This window comes from Cupressus sempervirens, chromosome 9 (assembly GCF_028749045.1).
Source record: "Cupressus sempervirens isolate cs-2001-9-10 chromosome 9, ASM2874904v1, whole genome shotgun sequence".
Classification (NCBI taxonomy): Eukaryota; Viridiplantae; Streptophyta; class Pinopsida; order Cupressales; family Cupressaceae; genus Cupressus; species Cupressus sempervirens.
Window position 1 is genome coordinate 757,566,266 of NC_143126.1, and position 17,747 is coordinate 757,584,012.

Consider the following 17,747-nt stretch of genomic DNA (forward strand, 5'->3'; position numbering starts at 1 on the left):
TTTTCCTTCTTGATTTTTATTTATTCCTATAGGTGGAATTACTAGTTCTAATAACTTGTACTCTTTTAAATTGGTTTTAAATATAATTTCATGTAATAAACATTTTTAGTGAAAACTTGGACTATATTTAAAAATAGTCAATAGATTATTACATATTAAGTATAATGTTTTCAATTAATAGGTATTTTATTCAAAGGTTAATCATATGAAAAATCATTAAAACTAATATAACTTTAAAAATATAAAAATACATGTTGCGATTAGTTATTTTATTACATCATGATATAATGTTCTAAAAATCCAATTATTAAATCTAACTTAGAGGTGAAAAATAAGATGCCTCTTACAACCATGGTGAATCATGAATGGGAGTAATGACACTTTTGACTTGTAAATAATTTTGAAGGCCAAAAGGGCCAAACTCTCTTCCAATTCCACTCATCTTGTACCCTCCGAGTGACCACTCACTTCCACCTGTAAGGTAGCAATTGATCCAAATAGTTCCTGCACGAAGAGATCTTGAAACTCTATTAGCTACATTTATATTTTGTGTCAAAACTCCAGCTACAAGGCCATATATCGAATTGTTTCCTCTCTCTATAACTTCTTCTATAGTCCTGTAGAAACACATTGTAAAAGGTTTATTAAATTTTAATATTTAGCAAAAAAATTATAAAATAGAAATAACAATATTCATATTAAACAAATATTAGAACTACAAAAGTATGAAAATAACATATCATATTAATCTATGTATTAAAATTCATACTTGAACTTCAAGATTGACATGACTGGACCAAATATTTCTTCTTTAGCAATCCTCATATGATCCTGCATTACAATGCATTATAATTTTGTAGACTCCAACTTAAAGCATGTTAATTAGTTAATATTAACTAAAATTATTAATATATAAATATAATTAAAAAAACATTTAAATAAATTACCTCAACATTATTGAAAATTGTAGGCTCAATATAAAATCCCTTTCCACCCAAAGAATGGCCCCCAATCAATAAATTAGCTCCATCGATCTTACCATATTGAATATATTTCAAGATTCTATCAAATTGAACTTTATTAACCTGTAATATAATAAAATAATATATCACATGAGAATTTATAAATACTTTATAGAATAGGTAAGAACTTACAACACAATGGTAACTTGTGAGTTTCTCATCAAAGAGATCTTGGGTTTGAGTCTACTCAAACTTAACACATGTAATTATAATTAACTATAACAAATACTAATTAATCTAAACTTTGACCAGTTACCTATCAAAAAATTACTTTATAAGATTAGCATGTACTATTTATAGAGATATTATATTATGAACATAAACTATTTCATCATATATTACTTTCATGATTTTTTTCTATCTAAAATATTCAAAAAAATAATTTAAAAATATAAACTAATTAAAATTATATTATGTAAGAAAGAAATATGCAATACCTTACAATTTTTTGCTAATGAGAGTAATAGATTAAAAATAAATAAAATTGCTTAAATCAAAGATAAAAACCATTATATTGAGTACTGACACCCACTCTAACTTTGTTGTTCTATTTCATGTACTTATGTCTTCTTATAATTCCTTATGCCATATTAATTTTAAGCCAAAATTTCAATTAATTTGTATCTTTTATATTTGTCTCATCAGCACATGATAAACCAAGGGTGAACATAATGAAGAAACAATGAAATCATATTTTGTTAAACAACCCTTATGATGATAAACCAAGGGTGACCATAACGAAGAAACAATGAAATCATATTTTGTTAAACAACCCTTATGTTCAAGAGACTTGGAAATGGCTATCTGCTAAACTAGTTTGGACTACACCCTTCCAAATGATATGTGTATTTTGTTCCAAGTTTAGCCCAAAATATATATCTCAGATCTTTTTGGTCCATTGTAGATTTACTCTACTTCAATACTAATATGAGAATTATGGAAAGAGAGAAATAATGAGCTATTCCAAGATAAGAGTATGGGTTGGAAATACTTGATGCATAAGATAGAAGCATCTATAGTAGATTTCAAATAGCTAAATTTCAAATCTAGATCAAAGAATATCTCTTTCACTAGGTCGGGTGATAGAACTAGACAAATATGGTATGGTTTATAGATCCCATCTTTTGTAGGAGTTAGAGGTATAACTCATTAATTAAACAAAGATAAATGCAAATGATTTTCTCCAAAGGAAGGATTGATCAAGCTTAACTTTGAGGGTGCATCAAGAGGCAACATAGGAATTATAGGGCTTATTGTATCATTCATTCTTCTAATAGTGAAATTCTAGTAGTAATGGTCAAAAGACTTAGATGATGTTATATAATTCAAAGTACTTAATTAGAAAGTGAAAAGAAATTGAGGGTGACTTGGCACTAGTTATTAACACTCTAAAATTGAGAAAACCATGGCATTAGAGGTTGACTTCCATATCGAATATAGAACTATAACTTTTGAAGTCCATATCTAGACAATCAATTTAATCAACTATTTAAAGAAACAAATGGGTGGGTAGATGATACATGGACAATCTAGAAGCAGATGGTATTTGACTTCAAACAGATGTGCCCACATAGTGATGTTTCTTTGTATTACATTAAAATTCATTTTTGAATCATACCTAGGTCTCTATCATGATTTTTATATTATAGATTGATCTTTAGTGCTTGGTTTAGAATTAGAAGTTGTATGGAAAAACTTACACAAAAATACCCTTGTAGAGAAAAGTCAATAGGTAAGAATTTTTTCATGAGTTAAAGTAATAGTATCTAAAGTGCTTAATTAGATCTTGACCTTATCAAGATAGAAATTGAAAGTAGCTTGGCACTAATTATTAAAACTCTTAGATCTAGAAAACCATTGTATAGGAGGTTGACTTACATATTGAATATAGAACTAGAGCTTTTAAAGTCCTTATAGACAGTCTATTTAATCAAATATTTAAAGAAACAAATGAGTGGGTAGATGAAATGGACAATCTAGAAGTGGATGGTATGGACTTCAAACAATTGTACCCACATAGTTATGTTTCTTACATTAAAATTTATTTTGGAATCATACATAGTAATCTCTCATGATTTGTATGTTATAGAGGGGTCTTTAGTGGACTTGGTTTTAGATTTAGAATTGTAGGGAAAACTTAATGCAAAAATAATCTCATGAGGAAAAGTCTATAGGCAAGATTTATTTTCATGAGTTAAAGTAATAATAGTATCTGAAGTATCGTTGATAAGATGAGGTGGGATTTGAATAACAATTTATAGCATTGGTAGAATCCAGGTTGGGAAATCGATCTTCACTATGGGCTAGATTTTGATAGAAGTTGGCAATTCCTTGCGGGGAATAAAAGATTATTTTATTTAATATTGATTGTTTACTTATAGAATTGAATTCAAATTTGAATCAATGGAATTTAATTTTCACCCATGGAAAATAAAGGTTAGCATTCAAAGAGCCAACTAAAACCAATAAAACGTGTGACATTTATAAATTATCCTATTTATAATTGTAAGTTGAGATGATGGCATTGACACAAGACTAGTTGAAATGTCACTTACAATCTCCATAAAAAATTATCATAGTGACAACAATTAGAGTGTATGGGGTAGTTTGACAAATTAGCTTCACATTTAATTCCCACACCCAAAAAATCAATTAATAAGGTATAATTTTTGAGAAGTAACATGAACGGAGTTTTATCTGGCATGATTATATTTTGATGGGACTAAGGACCTTGCTAATTTTAGAACCATTAGCCTATGGTTTAGCCACATTATAACAAAAAAGGATTTTATTTACTAAAACAACAGGATTGAGACTTGTGTGACATGGCAAATGACAAACCAAATCTTTTATTTCACATGGATCTGAGGAGAAAAAGTTGGAAACCTTATCAATAAATAATTATTTTCTTTTCAATAATGTTCTAAACCATATCATTCATTTCTATGTGGTTGTCATTCTACTTGTGTGTCTTCTATCACTTTCTAACCTAGTTTCTTGCAGGTTGTTCCCTTTGCTCACTCAGCATCCCTCAAATATTTTGGGGGCCAATTTGGTAATACAAAAAAAAATCTCAATGTGTAAACATTCATTTTACTCAAAGTTAAGCATCCCAAATGTCAAATGGTGTTTTGCAAGTTAATCATAGGTAGAGACTTCAAGAAGTGTCGATACACCATGTCAATCTTAGTATTCCAAACCTAAATGATGCCCACTTCCAAGATACCCAATATTAGTCATTATGGATATGTTCTATATTTTAAAGCAATAAGATTTTCCATTGGATAGAATATTAATTTTCTCATGAGATTGTACAAATTAAGGGAATATGAAGATCCTTCATGGATACATGATTATATCGTGGTAGAGTTGTTGATTACTAAGGAATTTAAGAATCTTGGGCTGCTGAAATGGGGCATGGTTTATTGTCAATCAAAGGGTGAAGATCTTAAATTAGAGGATGTTGAAGATTGGTAGACTTACTAGGTTATGAAAGCTCTACCTCTTTGTTGGATGGGTTATTTCAAGCAAATTAGAGGATCTAGAAATGAAGTTGATCATTCATTTTTTCAACATAACATGGATTCAAATAGTTTTTTGTATCTAATAGTTCGATTTTGAATCTTGTAGTAATTATGGCCGTCTATTATTCAAGTAGATCATTTGGGCTTGGAGGGCATTTCTTTTATTAATCATTTTAGGATTATTGATGATAGTTGGACTATCTATCATATATGATATGTAAATCTTTGATTATCAATATAAAAAAATCGGGCTCCCATCCTTAACTGATTAAGAAAAAACATTAATTTCACTAGTGATAGGTTAGGCATAATACATGGTTTTTTTGAAGTAATTCCAATCATTGACCAAATTTATTAATCCAATTCTAGGAGCTTAACTAATTAGAAGATCTTCACATAGAAAACTCCTAAATGCTCACCACTACAATTTTGTAGAAACATTTAAGCAATCGAGGTGAGAAATTTATGATGTAGAATGGAACTTGCATAAATTTGAGGATGACAAGAAATGACGATCTATGGATCAAAGATATTATTAGACTAATGAAAAAGTATCTATCAACTATTGTAATCAACTAAATCAATTTCACTCCTTTTAATGTCTTTTTTTTAATTGATAGTGCAATATATTAAAAATAAATATAATTGTGATCATTTTTATATTCATCAAACTTAGTTTTAGTAAAATAATATCATTTTCTCTTTACAAATTTAAAATGTGTTACTTACAAAATGGAAATGCTCACAAATAACTTGACTTTCATTATAGAGTGGAGATTTTATGTATATTTAAGGATGAGTGCATAGTTTGAAGTTGTTTGTGTCTCACACCCTTTAAGAATAGTCCTAAGAATTGTGTACTCTCACTATTTCATAGGATGGTGATAAGTACTTTCTATGAATTTAGAATAAGTAAACCTATTTGATTTTGATTTATCTACACTAGTATGAACAATGAAATAGAATCAGAACTTTGAAATACCTGAGGTCCATGTTGTACTCCTCGTTTGAATGGATCACCCACCACTTGCTTCTTCACTCTTTCTACCATTTTCTTCACAAATTCATCATACACACCTTCTTGAACAAACACCCTTGAACCTGCTAGGCAAACTTGTCCCTGCAAAATTAAATTATTTGAGTTTTAATTAGTTTTGTAGATTATTGTAGAAAAATAATATATTATAGCATTTATAGAATCAATGACTGATAAATTGCACAAACCATGTTTATAAATGATGCAACAGTAGCAATTTCTACAGCTTCATCTATATTGAAATCATCCATAATAATCAATGGTGATTTTCCACCAAGTTCTAGTGTCACATCCTTCAAATTACTTTTTGCTGATGCCTCCATTATCAATCTACCCACTTGGGTTGACCCTGTAAATGCAATCTAAACAATAAAAAGTATTATTTTAAATTTTAAATACAATATTTAAATAATTAAAATAAATTAAATCAAAACATTGACTACATGTTTAAATTTCAAAATTTAAATAAAAATTTGACACGCACACACACACACACATATATTTTAATAATTATATTTCCATATTATATCTCAAATAGATATTATACTTATTATATCTATATTTAAAAAAAATAAAAAATAAAAAATCAATATATAAAGTATTTTTATAATGTATATGTATACCTTATCAATATCCATATGATTAGATATGGCAGCACCAACTGTTGCTCCAAAGCCGGGAAGCACATTAAGAACACCAGGAGGTATCCCAGCCTGCAGACACATAAGCCAATGTTGAGTAATTAATTTTAGAAAGCAGTTTTATGTATGATTTAAGGGTTTTTAACGGAAGATTTTACTAAATGAAGAGAAAATATTAAATAATTAAGTTAAATTTTATTTTGAATTATTAGAGTTCTTATTGTAAAGGAAACATAAAAGTACATAGTACAGAAAAACTCAATTTTTGGAAAACATTTAATGAAATCGATAAAAATATAGTATATTTTAAATTCTAAATCTATACGTGATTTTAGTGAATAAATGTATGAAATATTAGAATGTATTTGAGTAGCTATACATTATCCAAAAAATTAAAATATAGTACAATTCAGAGAGTAATTTTTAAGTCATGAACCTTATTTCTATGTTTTGTATTTTGTTGTTTATTGTTTTGTTTTATTGATTGTTCTATAGTTATTTTTAAGGTTTGTTTTTTAAATTTTCAGTTATTTTTGATAAATAGACCTTTTTTATTAATTAAAATTTAAAGATACATATTCTCAGTTATTTTTAATAATATTAACAATTTTAATCTTGTTAAAATATTTTTATAAGATTATCTTTTTAAATTGGTAGGTAGTTAGACTTTCTCTTTTCATAGAGTTTTCAAAATTATTACTCACATTCATTTGAATTGTTCTAGATAGTTTTGGGAATATTCAATTAATTTTTTTATTTATAAGGACTTTCATACAAATAACTTGGTGGAAGTTCTTCCTAATTTGTGTGTTGAGGTGCAATTTTGTGCTCTAGATGACTTATTACTTAGGTGGTGGTGTTTCTCTTGACAAATTCTCTATTTGTGCAACTCCTTTAAATATCTTACTTTTATTAACGTTTCTAGGGAGTGGAATAGTAATGCAAATTGTTTGTCAAAATGGACTTCGCATCATATACACAATTGACATAATGTAGATAAGGGAGAGTCACCTCTTATAATTCTCATGTGTTATGTCAGCTAGTGAATAGTGACAATGCTATTGTTGTGTTGGGATCTCTCCTCTTTTGTATCTTTTTAGTGTTCGAATAAATTCACTTCTTTTAATGAAAAAAATGAACCTTTTTTTTTCCATATTTCCTATTACAGAAAATTCCTACTTTTTAAACTTGTCAAATAAATCTATTTAATCATAAAGAATCTATAACAATCGAAATTTAAAAACTTAAATAATCTATTAAAAAATTGGTATGTTGTATTTTTTAAATGTGTATACTATTCTTAGATTGCATTAATTGCTTTAATTTAAAATAATCTTTTTCATGTAAATCCACCATTTCTAACTTGTAGCCAGAAGGTTGTTTATTTACACACCTCTACAGATAAATGAGCACAGTAGAGTGCAGATAAGGGAGTGTCCTCTGCTGGTTTGATGACTACTGTGCATCCACAGGCAAGAGCAGGACTGATCTTCAGGAAAAACATGACCAAGGGAAAGTTCCATGGTATGATCTGACCACATACTCCAATGGGTTCATGTAATGTGTATCCTTGGAATGGCCCATTCATCTTTAGTGTCAACCCATGGATTTTATCAGCATACCCTGCAAACATACATTGAAATGTATACAACAAACTATATTATAATCTTTACATTATGTAAAGTCAAGAAAATTTCTAATTACTAATTCTAAAAACGTTCATTAAAGATGAATGTTATATAAAGATGAATGGCCCATTCTTCTACAGTCATCTTTCTTAATCTGCTCCCTACAGATGACAGAGTGATCTAAAAGCTAGATGGCAAAAAGTTCACTTTTCTTTCGGAAATTTTCAATGTATATTCTATAAATATTATATATTAAGGAAAAGAAATTATATTTAAAAAGAGTAAGTCAATTTTAACTATTTAATACTTTTAGTGTAGAAATCAAGTCTTAGTAAGTGATGTTTAACTGTAATCCCAGTTCAAAGAAATCAATAATATTTTTTTTCCTAATCTACATAGAAATGGTTATGACAGTCATAATGTGTACCTGCATAGTATCGGAGATTGCCAATGGACTCTGGCAAATCGAATCCTTGAACCATATCCAGACATTTCCCTGAGTCCCATGTTTCCAATAGTGAAATTTGTTCTGCATGTTGCTCAATCAGATTTGCATACTTATTCAGAATGCGGCTTCTTTCCTGAAAATACATTAATTGGATTATGATTTATAACAGGAGGTTATTTATTATGATCAAAGTTTCTTTTATTCTGATGATAGATCATAGACTATGATCAGAAACCTTCTAATAAAATTTAATAAAAAATATGATATCTTCATATTATAGATTGTAGAAATCTCTTTGTCACATGATTTATTACATAAAAATAATAAGCAAGAGAGAAAACCCACAGCGCCAGACATGCGAGGCCATGGGCCATGATCAAAGGCGGCCCTGGCTACTTTGACAGCCAAATCAACATCTTCTTTAGTGGCTTCTGATACACGTGCTATCACCTCCTCTGTTCTTGGATCAAATGTCTCAAATGTTTCCCCTGCACATAAATTCATTTCAATGCATTAATGGATGTTAAAAAGCTCATAATTGATCTAACCATCATATAGATCCTAGTTTCCCTTTGTATTCAATTTACTACACAGATTTTTTTTTGAAGGTCTAAACTGATCCAAGCTTGCAGCACAGGCAAGGAAAGCAGAAAAAATTAACAGTCAAAGAAAACTTTTTAAACCTTGTTAAGCCCATTACAGAAAAGTTTCAGTTACTTGAATTTTTTCCCCAGTTTATTCTTTTGAGTTCAAATGGTTTTATATAATTTAATAATGAATATTATATAGAATAGAAAGTTTGTGGACTTTAGTTATTCAGAAGACTCTTTGGGATCAATCGAAAATAGTGTTTAAATCAAAAGTTGGATCAGGTTTAATGACTTATCAGGAAAAAAGGGGCTGAAAACATAATATGCAATTATTTATTATTCAATCTGTATTTGATTTGAAATGGTAATGGCTCTTGAATCCATTGGTCAATAATGCTTGTTGCCCTACACACATAATTGTACTGAAGTAGATGATAACATATGGAGACTACTCACTCACCTGACTCTGTTTAGACTGTGGAGGTCACATACTCTGCCCAGTTGTACCCCATCAGTATTCAATCTTTTGGTTTCTTTCATTCTCTCTTATCCAAGAAAGATGAGACAGAAAGTACGTTAATAGTGTTATAGTATATGTAATTAGAGAAAGAGAAGAATGGAGAGTTCTTAAAGTCAACACTGATGGTTCTTCTCGAGGGAACACAAGTCAGGGTTCTCTTACTAATAATCTTATGGAGGTGCTGGCCATCTTACATGCTATGGAACAATCTTCTTTGGGGGGATGGTGTAGAATTATCTGAGTCTGACACCCAAGTGGTTGTGAACTTTCTTACTCCGCAGGTGCTTGAGGATGTTAGTTGGCCCTTGGCTTCAGTTGTTAATCAGACTCTTCTCTTTTGTAGTACTCTGGAGTCGATTTGTTTTACTTACATCCCTCGGGAGCGGAATGGAGTTGCTGATTGCTTGGCTAAATGGGCTTATAATCATGTGCAGAAATGAAATGTTACGGATAGGGGACAATTACACCCGAATTATCTCATGAATTTGATGACCTTGTTGATCAGGATAGAGCTCCTTGCTGAGCTCTCCCTTTTGTATCTCTTCTTGTCTTAATAAGTTTTTACGCCTCTTTTAAGAAAGAGAAGGAGAAGAAAAAAAAGACCCTTTGTTTGGGATAAGATATAGATTAACTAAGTAACGAACCCTTGGAAAACAAAGTGGCAACCTGTAAAACTAAGGTAAAAGTCCATTTGAAAACAGAGTTTGTAGCTAATGAATGATGGTATTTGTAAGGGGATAAACAAGATCCACAACATATGATGTCCTATGCCCCTAACTGTCCTTAAGTTGGAGGTAGACTACACCTGATGACCCTGCAATTCTGACCTTGCTTAGACTATGGGGGCACATGCTCTAACACCCTTGGATGGAGAATTTGTACATGTCAGGCTCATCCATATGTGCATCAGATTGAATAATGCAATGAAATGTTTCATTTTGAACTTATTTATAAATTACATTTTATTCTTTTAGCTTTCTACTATCTTGATGATAGATCAAAATATTGATACTCAGATCCAATTAAATTTTAAAACAATTGCTGTCGTGTGGGTTCTGAATGAGCTCATCAAGAATTCAATTTTGCAGAGGTAAAAATTTCGACATCAGTCAAACAGTAAGAACACAATTATTCACTCTGGTCTATGACGGATCAACCATTATCATTGAAATGGAAAATTAAACATACATACAATCGATTTCAGAAACAATCTATTTTCAAATGAAAAAAGCAAAACAGCATGTTTTATTGCCATATGTACTCTAGTGCCACAAAGTGGGCATCTTCCACAAAAAGTATATGTGGACCTCAAGTTCCCACATGATAAACGAAGAATCGTTGTAAGTTAGTTCTGCCATATCTTCAAAATATTTATATGAAAGCGAAGAAAGAGCTAAACATATTCAGTTCTGTCACATCGTCTTAACTTCAATGCTCTCATTTTAAGAAACGTATACGTCTTGAACTCGTTTAAAACAAATCTATTTTAACGAAATAAAAAGTGAAAAAGTTCATGAGAGCATTTGTTCAAGAAAACAATTTATCAAAGATCAAATCTGGGACAAACCCATAAACGAAAAACAATGAAAACAAAAAAATACTAACAGGTTACTGAGCTTAACTTACTGAGTAAGAAAATTTACACAAGATTAGATCTTGTTAATCAAAAGAATTAGAAATCACAAGAAAAAGGAAAACCACTTTTGATAGTTTACAAATCTAATATCACTGACTGCTAAGAAACATTTAAGCTATTAAATGGTAGTACCAAACAATTTATCAAAGATTTTGTTTTTTTTTCAGAAGGGTAAAAATTTATTAACACCAATGATCTATTACACATTTCCTATCCTCCACAACTAAATGCTCTGACATATTTGCAACATTCCAGTCTTACATTCTTCCAGATGTCCATTTGACCAGCAATTCACTACTCTATAATTTCATTCTATTAAAATATGAACTTTCTAAAAAAGTGAGAAAAGATTACATATTTAAACAAGTTCTGTTGTAAAATATGATTAAATACTCACTACCATCATTAGTCATTCAACATATATTAAACTTTTTCATGAAAGATAAAATATTGATCAGGCAAAGACCTAAAAACTAGGAAAATAGCAATCCAGATAGTTTATACACCCAATAAAATTACAGCACCAGACAAGCAACAATATACAAAGAAGTAATACCTGAAACTGAATCTACAAATTCTCCATTGATGAAGAGCTTGGTGTATTTCACTGTGACTGGAGGTTTTATGGGTCCTCCTTCCTCCATGGCTAACTTCCAAGGCCCTGCTGCTGCTCCATTAGATTTGAGAAACGCCATGAACCCACTTACTTACTTTCTCTTTTTCCTCTGTTCAAGCCAAGAATTTGTTGCACACTTTGATAAACTAAAGCAAATACACATCTATAAATAGAATGATGGAGGCGGTTGAAGTCTTCATTTCATGTGAAGCAAATTCACATTCAGTCACTCGTCACATGTACACTTCTCTACATGCAGTCAAATATGGATAGTCCCCAACGTGCCTGACCGTCTTCTTTTGAAGAGTTGGTATAATATGTCTGACTGACCAAGTAAAATGTTGAATGCAAGATATCTTGAAAGTTTTACGACCATGTTTCTTTTGAAGGGAATTATTTCTTTTAATAGTACTTCAATTTTATTTTTTAATAATCAATGCTGAAATAATTTAAGAGTTGGGACATTAGATAGTAGAGAATTAAAAAAATAAAAAATTCAAGAAATATTATTTTATGTTTTTAAGTAAGTTATAATTTTTTTAGTTTTTCTAAATGTTGTTATTTTTATTTTTAAATATGATATTATTTGCAAAGGGCTTGATCATTCACATGCTTGCAACAAATAGGGGAACACTCATGTGGCCCCCTCAGGTCATGCAGATCATTCCACATCTTTCGCCTATGCTCCTACTCTGTCCCAAGCTTTTCTTGCTACTATGTAGCTCTCTTAACATTCTAGTCATTGTGTTGGCAACCACCCTAATGAAGTTTCTTCCACTGGGGATCCTAAGGATAGCATCACTCGGACAATTGTTCATCAACACAAGAAGAATCATTCTTCCAAATCACACTCTTCGTCTCTTGTGATGTGAGTGTGGCCTTCACACCTTTGTGGAGAGCCTCTAGCCTTTATGTCTTGTCAATCGTTCTTTGTCTTTGAAAATATCTATTTTGTTGTTATTCAACCTTTGATGCATTGTCCTTAACAATACCCCTTTCTTTGTGTTGTTTATCCTTTTGTTGTCTATGAATTCTAGTAGTGTAAGGATCAACCCCTTTGTTAGGTTGCTTTAATTATAAAAAATAGCTAATGTTACACTTTGCAATTAGGTTAGAATTGTGTGGGTTCTATACAAGGTTAAGTTGAATAATTAATATCCTTTATCTTTTTGAAAGTTACCATGTCAATAAAATCCTTTGCCATGGTCCCTACTATATTTATAGTCCTTCATTAGTTTTTCTCCCTAAATAAAGGATTTTGTCTTGTCTAATCAACTCTCAAAATTCCTGTATGGATTGAGAATCCTAGATTTTATTTGGTTGGCTAGTCGTTAGTTAACAATAATATATCCTTCTTTATGAGGCTAATCTTGTAATATCTCACCTACTTACTAATTAATTCTTGTTAACATTCCTAACAACCTAACATAGTATTTTGTATATGTGTAGCTCTACTATCAACAACATGTAGTGTGTTGCTAATTTCATAGTAGCTTAAAACATGTATTGTGTTGTTAATTTATAATAGCTTGACATGTAGCCAATGGGAGGGGGTGTAATTGAAACAATTACAAATTCTATCTATACGGATCTAAATCTTAGGGTTATTCTCATCGTAATAAAAAAAAATGTTGATAAAAATAATAGAATGAGCCTTGGAAACACATTAGACCTTGGATGCTTTAGATATAGAATGGAGATATGTTGAACACAATGGATTAACCATCAAACAACTATAGATATATAGTGCTCTCTCATCATCTCATTTCAAGGTACATTGCTAGTGACTATTCATTAATTGTACTCCCTTATGTTATTCAAAAAAAGAGAACTAGGTATATACATGACCTCTTCTCCATAAAGTATTCGAAAAAGCTCACCAAGGAAATTTTTAATTTGATGGACATCTTTATTAGAAAATAATTTTTTGATGATAATTGAGGTGTCCCTTCTTAACACTCGTACAAAATTTCTATGAACTTTATTGAGCCATAGTGAGCCACGGTGAAAGGATTTGAACTACTATGTTGATACTCCTAGGAAAAGATATAAGGGGGCTTTCATCTCAAAGTCCCATGGTTTAAAAGCTAAGTACTTGACAATCTCTCAATCCCCTAATCTTAATTGTTCCATGTTTTCAAATGGTGCGAATAGTAGTTGATGAGTACAAAGTCACCCCTTTTTTTTGTGAGCAACCTTAAGGCCTTCTTGATATATTATTACTAGCATTGTGTTTATCTCAAAATTATTAGCAATAAATCTCTTTTTGTCTCCTAAATGTTGTAACTTAATTGTATTTGACATAATGTCCTTTATGGGGGGAGACTAGGTTTTTCTCATAGTTGTCCCAATAATATGATACTTCCATTTTGTTTTTTTTTTTTGGCTTTTCTTTGTTAAGATTTTTACTCCTTTTTTGTCTACTCTAATAAATAGTTATTTCTTATATGACAAGTAGATTTGAGTTAAAGCCAATAGGTTAGAATTATGGATCTAGCATCTCCAAAATCATTAGGAATATGCTCCTTGTATTATGGGTAGGGTTATGAACCACCTTTCATCATGCTATGCTAGTTCTACCTATGATCATTTTTAGTGTAACCACTCAATTCTCTCGCATCACCAACATAGCCATAAAAACCCTCTACTACCACCATCACTTATACACCTCCTTAGTTAGACCATGACAATCCCTTTACCTTTTATCCACTAGGGTAGGTGGTCTCTAAGTTTACATTACTATCTAGCATGTTTTCACAAGCATGAGTAAACTTGTCTAGATCAAATGAAATACTCTTATTTGGTCAAGTTGGTGCATCCGTGTTGAGGACCACACAAATTAAGTTGGAGAACCCAAAAGAAAGATAAAATGTTCTTAAATGAGATGAGAGATCATGGAAGATGGAAAAGATCTATCAAGTTGATGATATAACAACCTTGATGGGGAGGACCCCTTTCACATCCTCCAGTACTATCATTGACATTGCCATAGTATTCTTATGGCTTCTTTTTCTATTATAATATTTTTTCCCATAGTTAATTTCTTGTAAAATAATGTTCTTACTATTACTATTTATAGTCGTAATGCTTTCAAGAACTAGATAGTACTTTCCTTCCAATTTGTAACTTACTATTCTAGTATTTTATAATAAGAATGTTGATCGATCAATATGATTTTCTAATATAAAAATATTTTAAATTAATAAAATAATAATAAATAAATAAAATTATCAAACAAGAAGAAATTAAATCATTAAAAACATATATTAATATCATACATCATAATTATAAATATAAATATTATTCTCCTATATAAAAACACTTCTAATTAATAAAACAACAATAAATACATTTGTCTAAAACTACATAAAACATAAATCCAAAAGAAAAAAATTAAAACATGGAATTATATAGCACTACCTAACGATCAACTTATAAGCTCTACCTAACCATAGATATTGTTTCTTTCAAATAATTCTTCCTTATATGGTGGAGGGATTGGTCCCAATAGGCTATCATTGGCATTCGCGTTATTTGACTTTGTCGGGCACTTAATTTTTATTTTTAAATTATTTTTATTATATATATTTAGTTTTTAACTTTTGGGTGAAAGAAACAAATATTTACATTTAAGAAATAGGTGAAAATTACAACACGCCACGAAAACATGTGGTAGAAAATAATGTACCGAAAAGACGAGCAATTATGGGAAAGATAATGAAGCCCCCTTGGTCGGTTGAAAGGGTCACTCAAATGATTCGAATTAATAATGTTTTCTTGTAGATTCAATTTTAGTTTGAAGTCACTCTTCTTCTAGATAAAGTATTAAAGACAAAATTCCTGACTTTGAATGAATCTTAATTAAGATAAGTAAACATATATAATAATTTTTTAATGTTGTCCATAAAAAGCTTCAATAAGGGTAAGGGTTATGAAGTCATTAGTTTGATGTGTTGGTTATGATTATGGTAAGATATTGAACGATGGTGTAATCTTTTATATTTATAACTTATTTTTTTAGGGATTAATTTGTGTAAGTATTTGTAGATGATTGTTTGGTACTATATGTCGATTTATTATTATTAAAAATGAAGAGATAGGATTTGATTTGATTGTGTAAACAATTTTTATCATCAATATTTTTTTGAATTTGTGTTTTGCTAGCGTAGATAATTTAACAAAAGATAATATTTAAAAATTTAATAGTTTATTGAGCTAGTTGAATAAGTATTGCTTCTTTTTAGTTGAGCTATATATCATGATATTGTAATTTTTTTCTTTATTCTCTCATCTTTTAGATTACTATATTTTTATTGGTAATTATCTTTTCCTTTGATCAATACAAAAAGATTAAGATTATTATGATTATATTATTGGATGTGTGTTATTTTGAATTTTAAAAAAAAATATTAAGACCAATAATTTGTTTCATGTGTAGATGTAGTTGAATTGAGTTTAAATTTATCTTATAGTTTTTGGATAAGAAAGAGCAATCTTAGTCAAAGTTTGGATTATTATAATGATTTTTTTAGTGGGAGTCATAAAAAATGAAATGAACTTTTATCACATTTAATAAGTTTTAATGTGGCACACAATTATTAGTTTGAAGTTATAGTCATGAAAGATAAAAGGGAGCATTCATAGTCAAAATGATGGATATAGTTCTTATAATGACATTCTTCAACATAAGCCATAATAAGTGTAATAATTAGTGGGAGGCCATTTAACAAATTTTAATAAGTGTCACAAAACTATTAGTTAGATGGTTTGACCATGAACATGAAAATATATTTACTATTGATTGTAAATGAATACATTTTTACATTAAATTGGGTTGAACACTCTTATAAAATCAATATTTAAAAAAGAAATCACAATTTTGCACACACATTAATGACTTTTTATAATAAAAATTAATTATATTTTTTTGGTAACATATTTTAGAAATGCAAAATATATACCAATTATTAAATTGTATTGTGATTAATTATTATTATTCATTAAACTCAAGTAGACTTGAACCCAAGGCCTCTTAGATAAGAGGCTCACAATCTCCCATTGTCATGAAAGATAAAATGGAGCATTCATAGTCAAAATGATGGATAGTTCTTATAATGACATTCTTCAACATAAGCCATAGTGAGTGTAATAATTAGTGGGAGACCATTTAACAAATTTTAATAAGTGTCACAAAACTATTAGTTAGATGGTTTGACCATGAACATGAAAATATATTTACTATTGATTGTAAATGAATAAATTTTTACATTAAATTGGCTTGAACACTCTTATAAAATCAATATTAAAAAAAAAATCACAATTTTACACACACATTAATGACCTTTTTATAATAAAAATTAATTATATTTTTTTGTTAACATGTTTTAGAAATGCAAAATATATACCAATTATTAAATTGTATTGTGATTAATTATTATTATTCATTAAACTCAAGTAGACTTAAACCCAAGGCCTCTTAGATAAGAGGCTCACAATTTCCCATTGTGGTGTAGGTTGTTACCTTATATGTTGTCTATTTTCATGAATATATACTATTACAATTAATAGATTTCTATGAGTGTCATATTTTTGTTTTATATATCTTTTTAATCGATTAAATGCTTTTGACTAAGGACCAAATTTTGAGAGGCCTCATCCTTAGATTTGATTGACATTCTTTTTCTAACCTTGTCATTCTATTACAAGCTATGTTTTCTAGTATTAACACCACTTAACACTTTTAATTAAATTTTGGGGAGCCATCTTGTAGTTTGGTATGACATGACACCTTTGTTGGAATTAATGGTCTGCCATTAATGAATATATCATAATTGAATGTTGCATATGTGGCAAACCTTGTTTGAGTTGTTGGCAATATAAATTCACTTTATGAGATTTGTGCATGCATGTGTCATAGAGCATTAGCTTGAAACACTAATTAATTGTAGATATGTGTTTTAGATCATGTTAGTTGTCAAGAGTCATCTATCTATCCATTTTCATGTGTGCATTGTTAATCATAAAATAGTTTTCTATCAATCTATGCAGTAGTCATTTAGGAATATTGGTTGGTCAATATATTATAT

The 17,747-nt window shown here is 29.6% G+C and overlaps 1 protein-coding gene across 1 annotated transcript; it reads right to left on the minus strand.

The window, feature by feature from the left end:
* Positions 1-206: 206 nt before the first annotated feature.
* Positions 207-11,801, minus strand: LOC149540888 (aldehyde dehydrogenase 1-like). The gene is made up of 10 exons (XM_089801951.1): positions 11,602-11,801; positions 8,645-8,787; positions 8,279-8,432; positions 7,617-7,846; positions 6,206-6,295; positions 5,771-5,944; positions 5,529-5,666; positions 948-1,085; positions 770-831; positions 207-617 (listed from the first exon to the last, which is right to left on the minus strand). Exons 1-10 carry the CDS (start codon positions 11,738-11,740, stop codon positions 344-346), a joined length of 1,542 nt encoding a protein of 513 aa, XP_089658077.1. The 5' UTR covers positions 11,741-11,801; the 3' UTR covers positions 207-343.
* Between the last annotated feature and the right edge of the window lie 5,946 nt (positions 11,802-17,747).

Excerpts from the sequence above, each read along its gene's own strand:
- LOC149540888 (XM_089801951.1), bottom strand. The coding sequence starts at position 11,740 with ATGGCGTTTCTCAAATCTAATGGAGCAGCAGCAGGGCCTTGGAAGTTA. Across the intron at positions 8,433-8,644 it reads GGCCTCGCATGTCTGGCGCT|GAAAGAAGCCGCATTCTGAA; the intron begins GTGGGTTTTCTC and ends ATGTATTTTCAG. Across the intron at positions 7,847-8,278 it reads CAATCTCCGATACTATGCAG|GGTATGCTGATAAAATCCAT; the intron begins GTACACATTATG and ends GTATGTTTGCAG.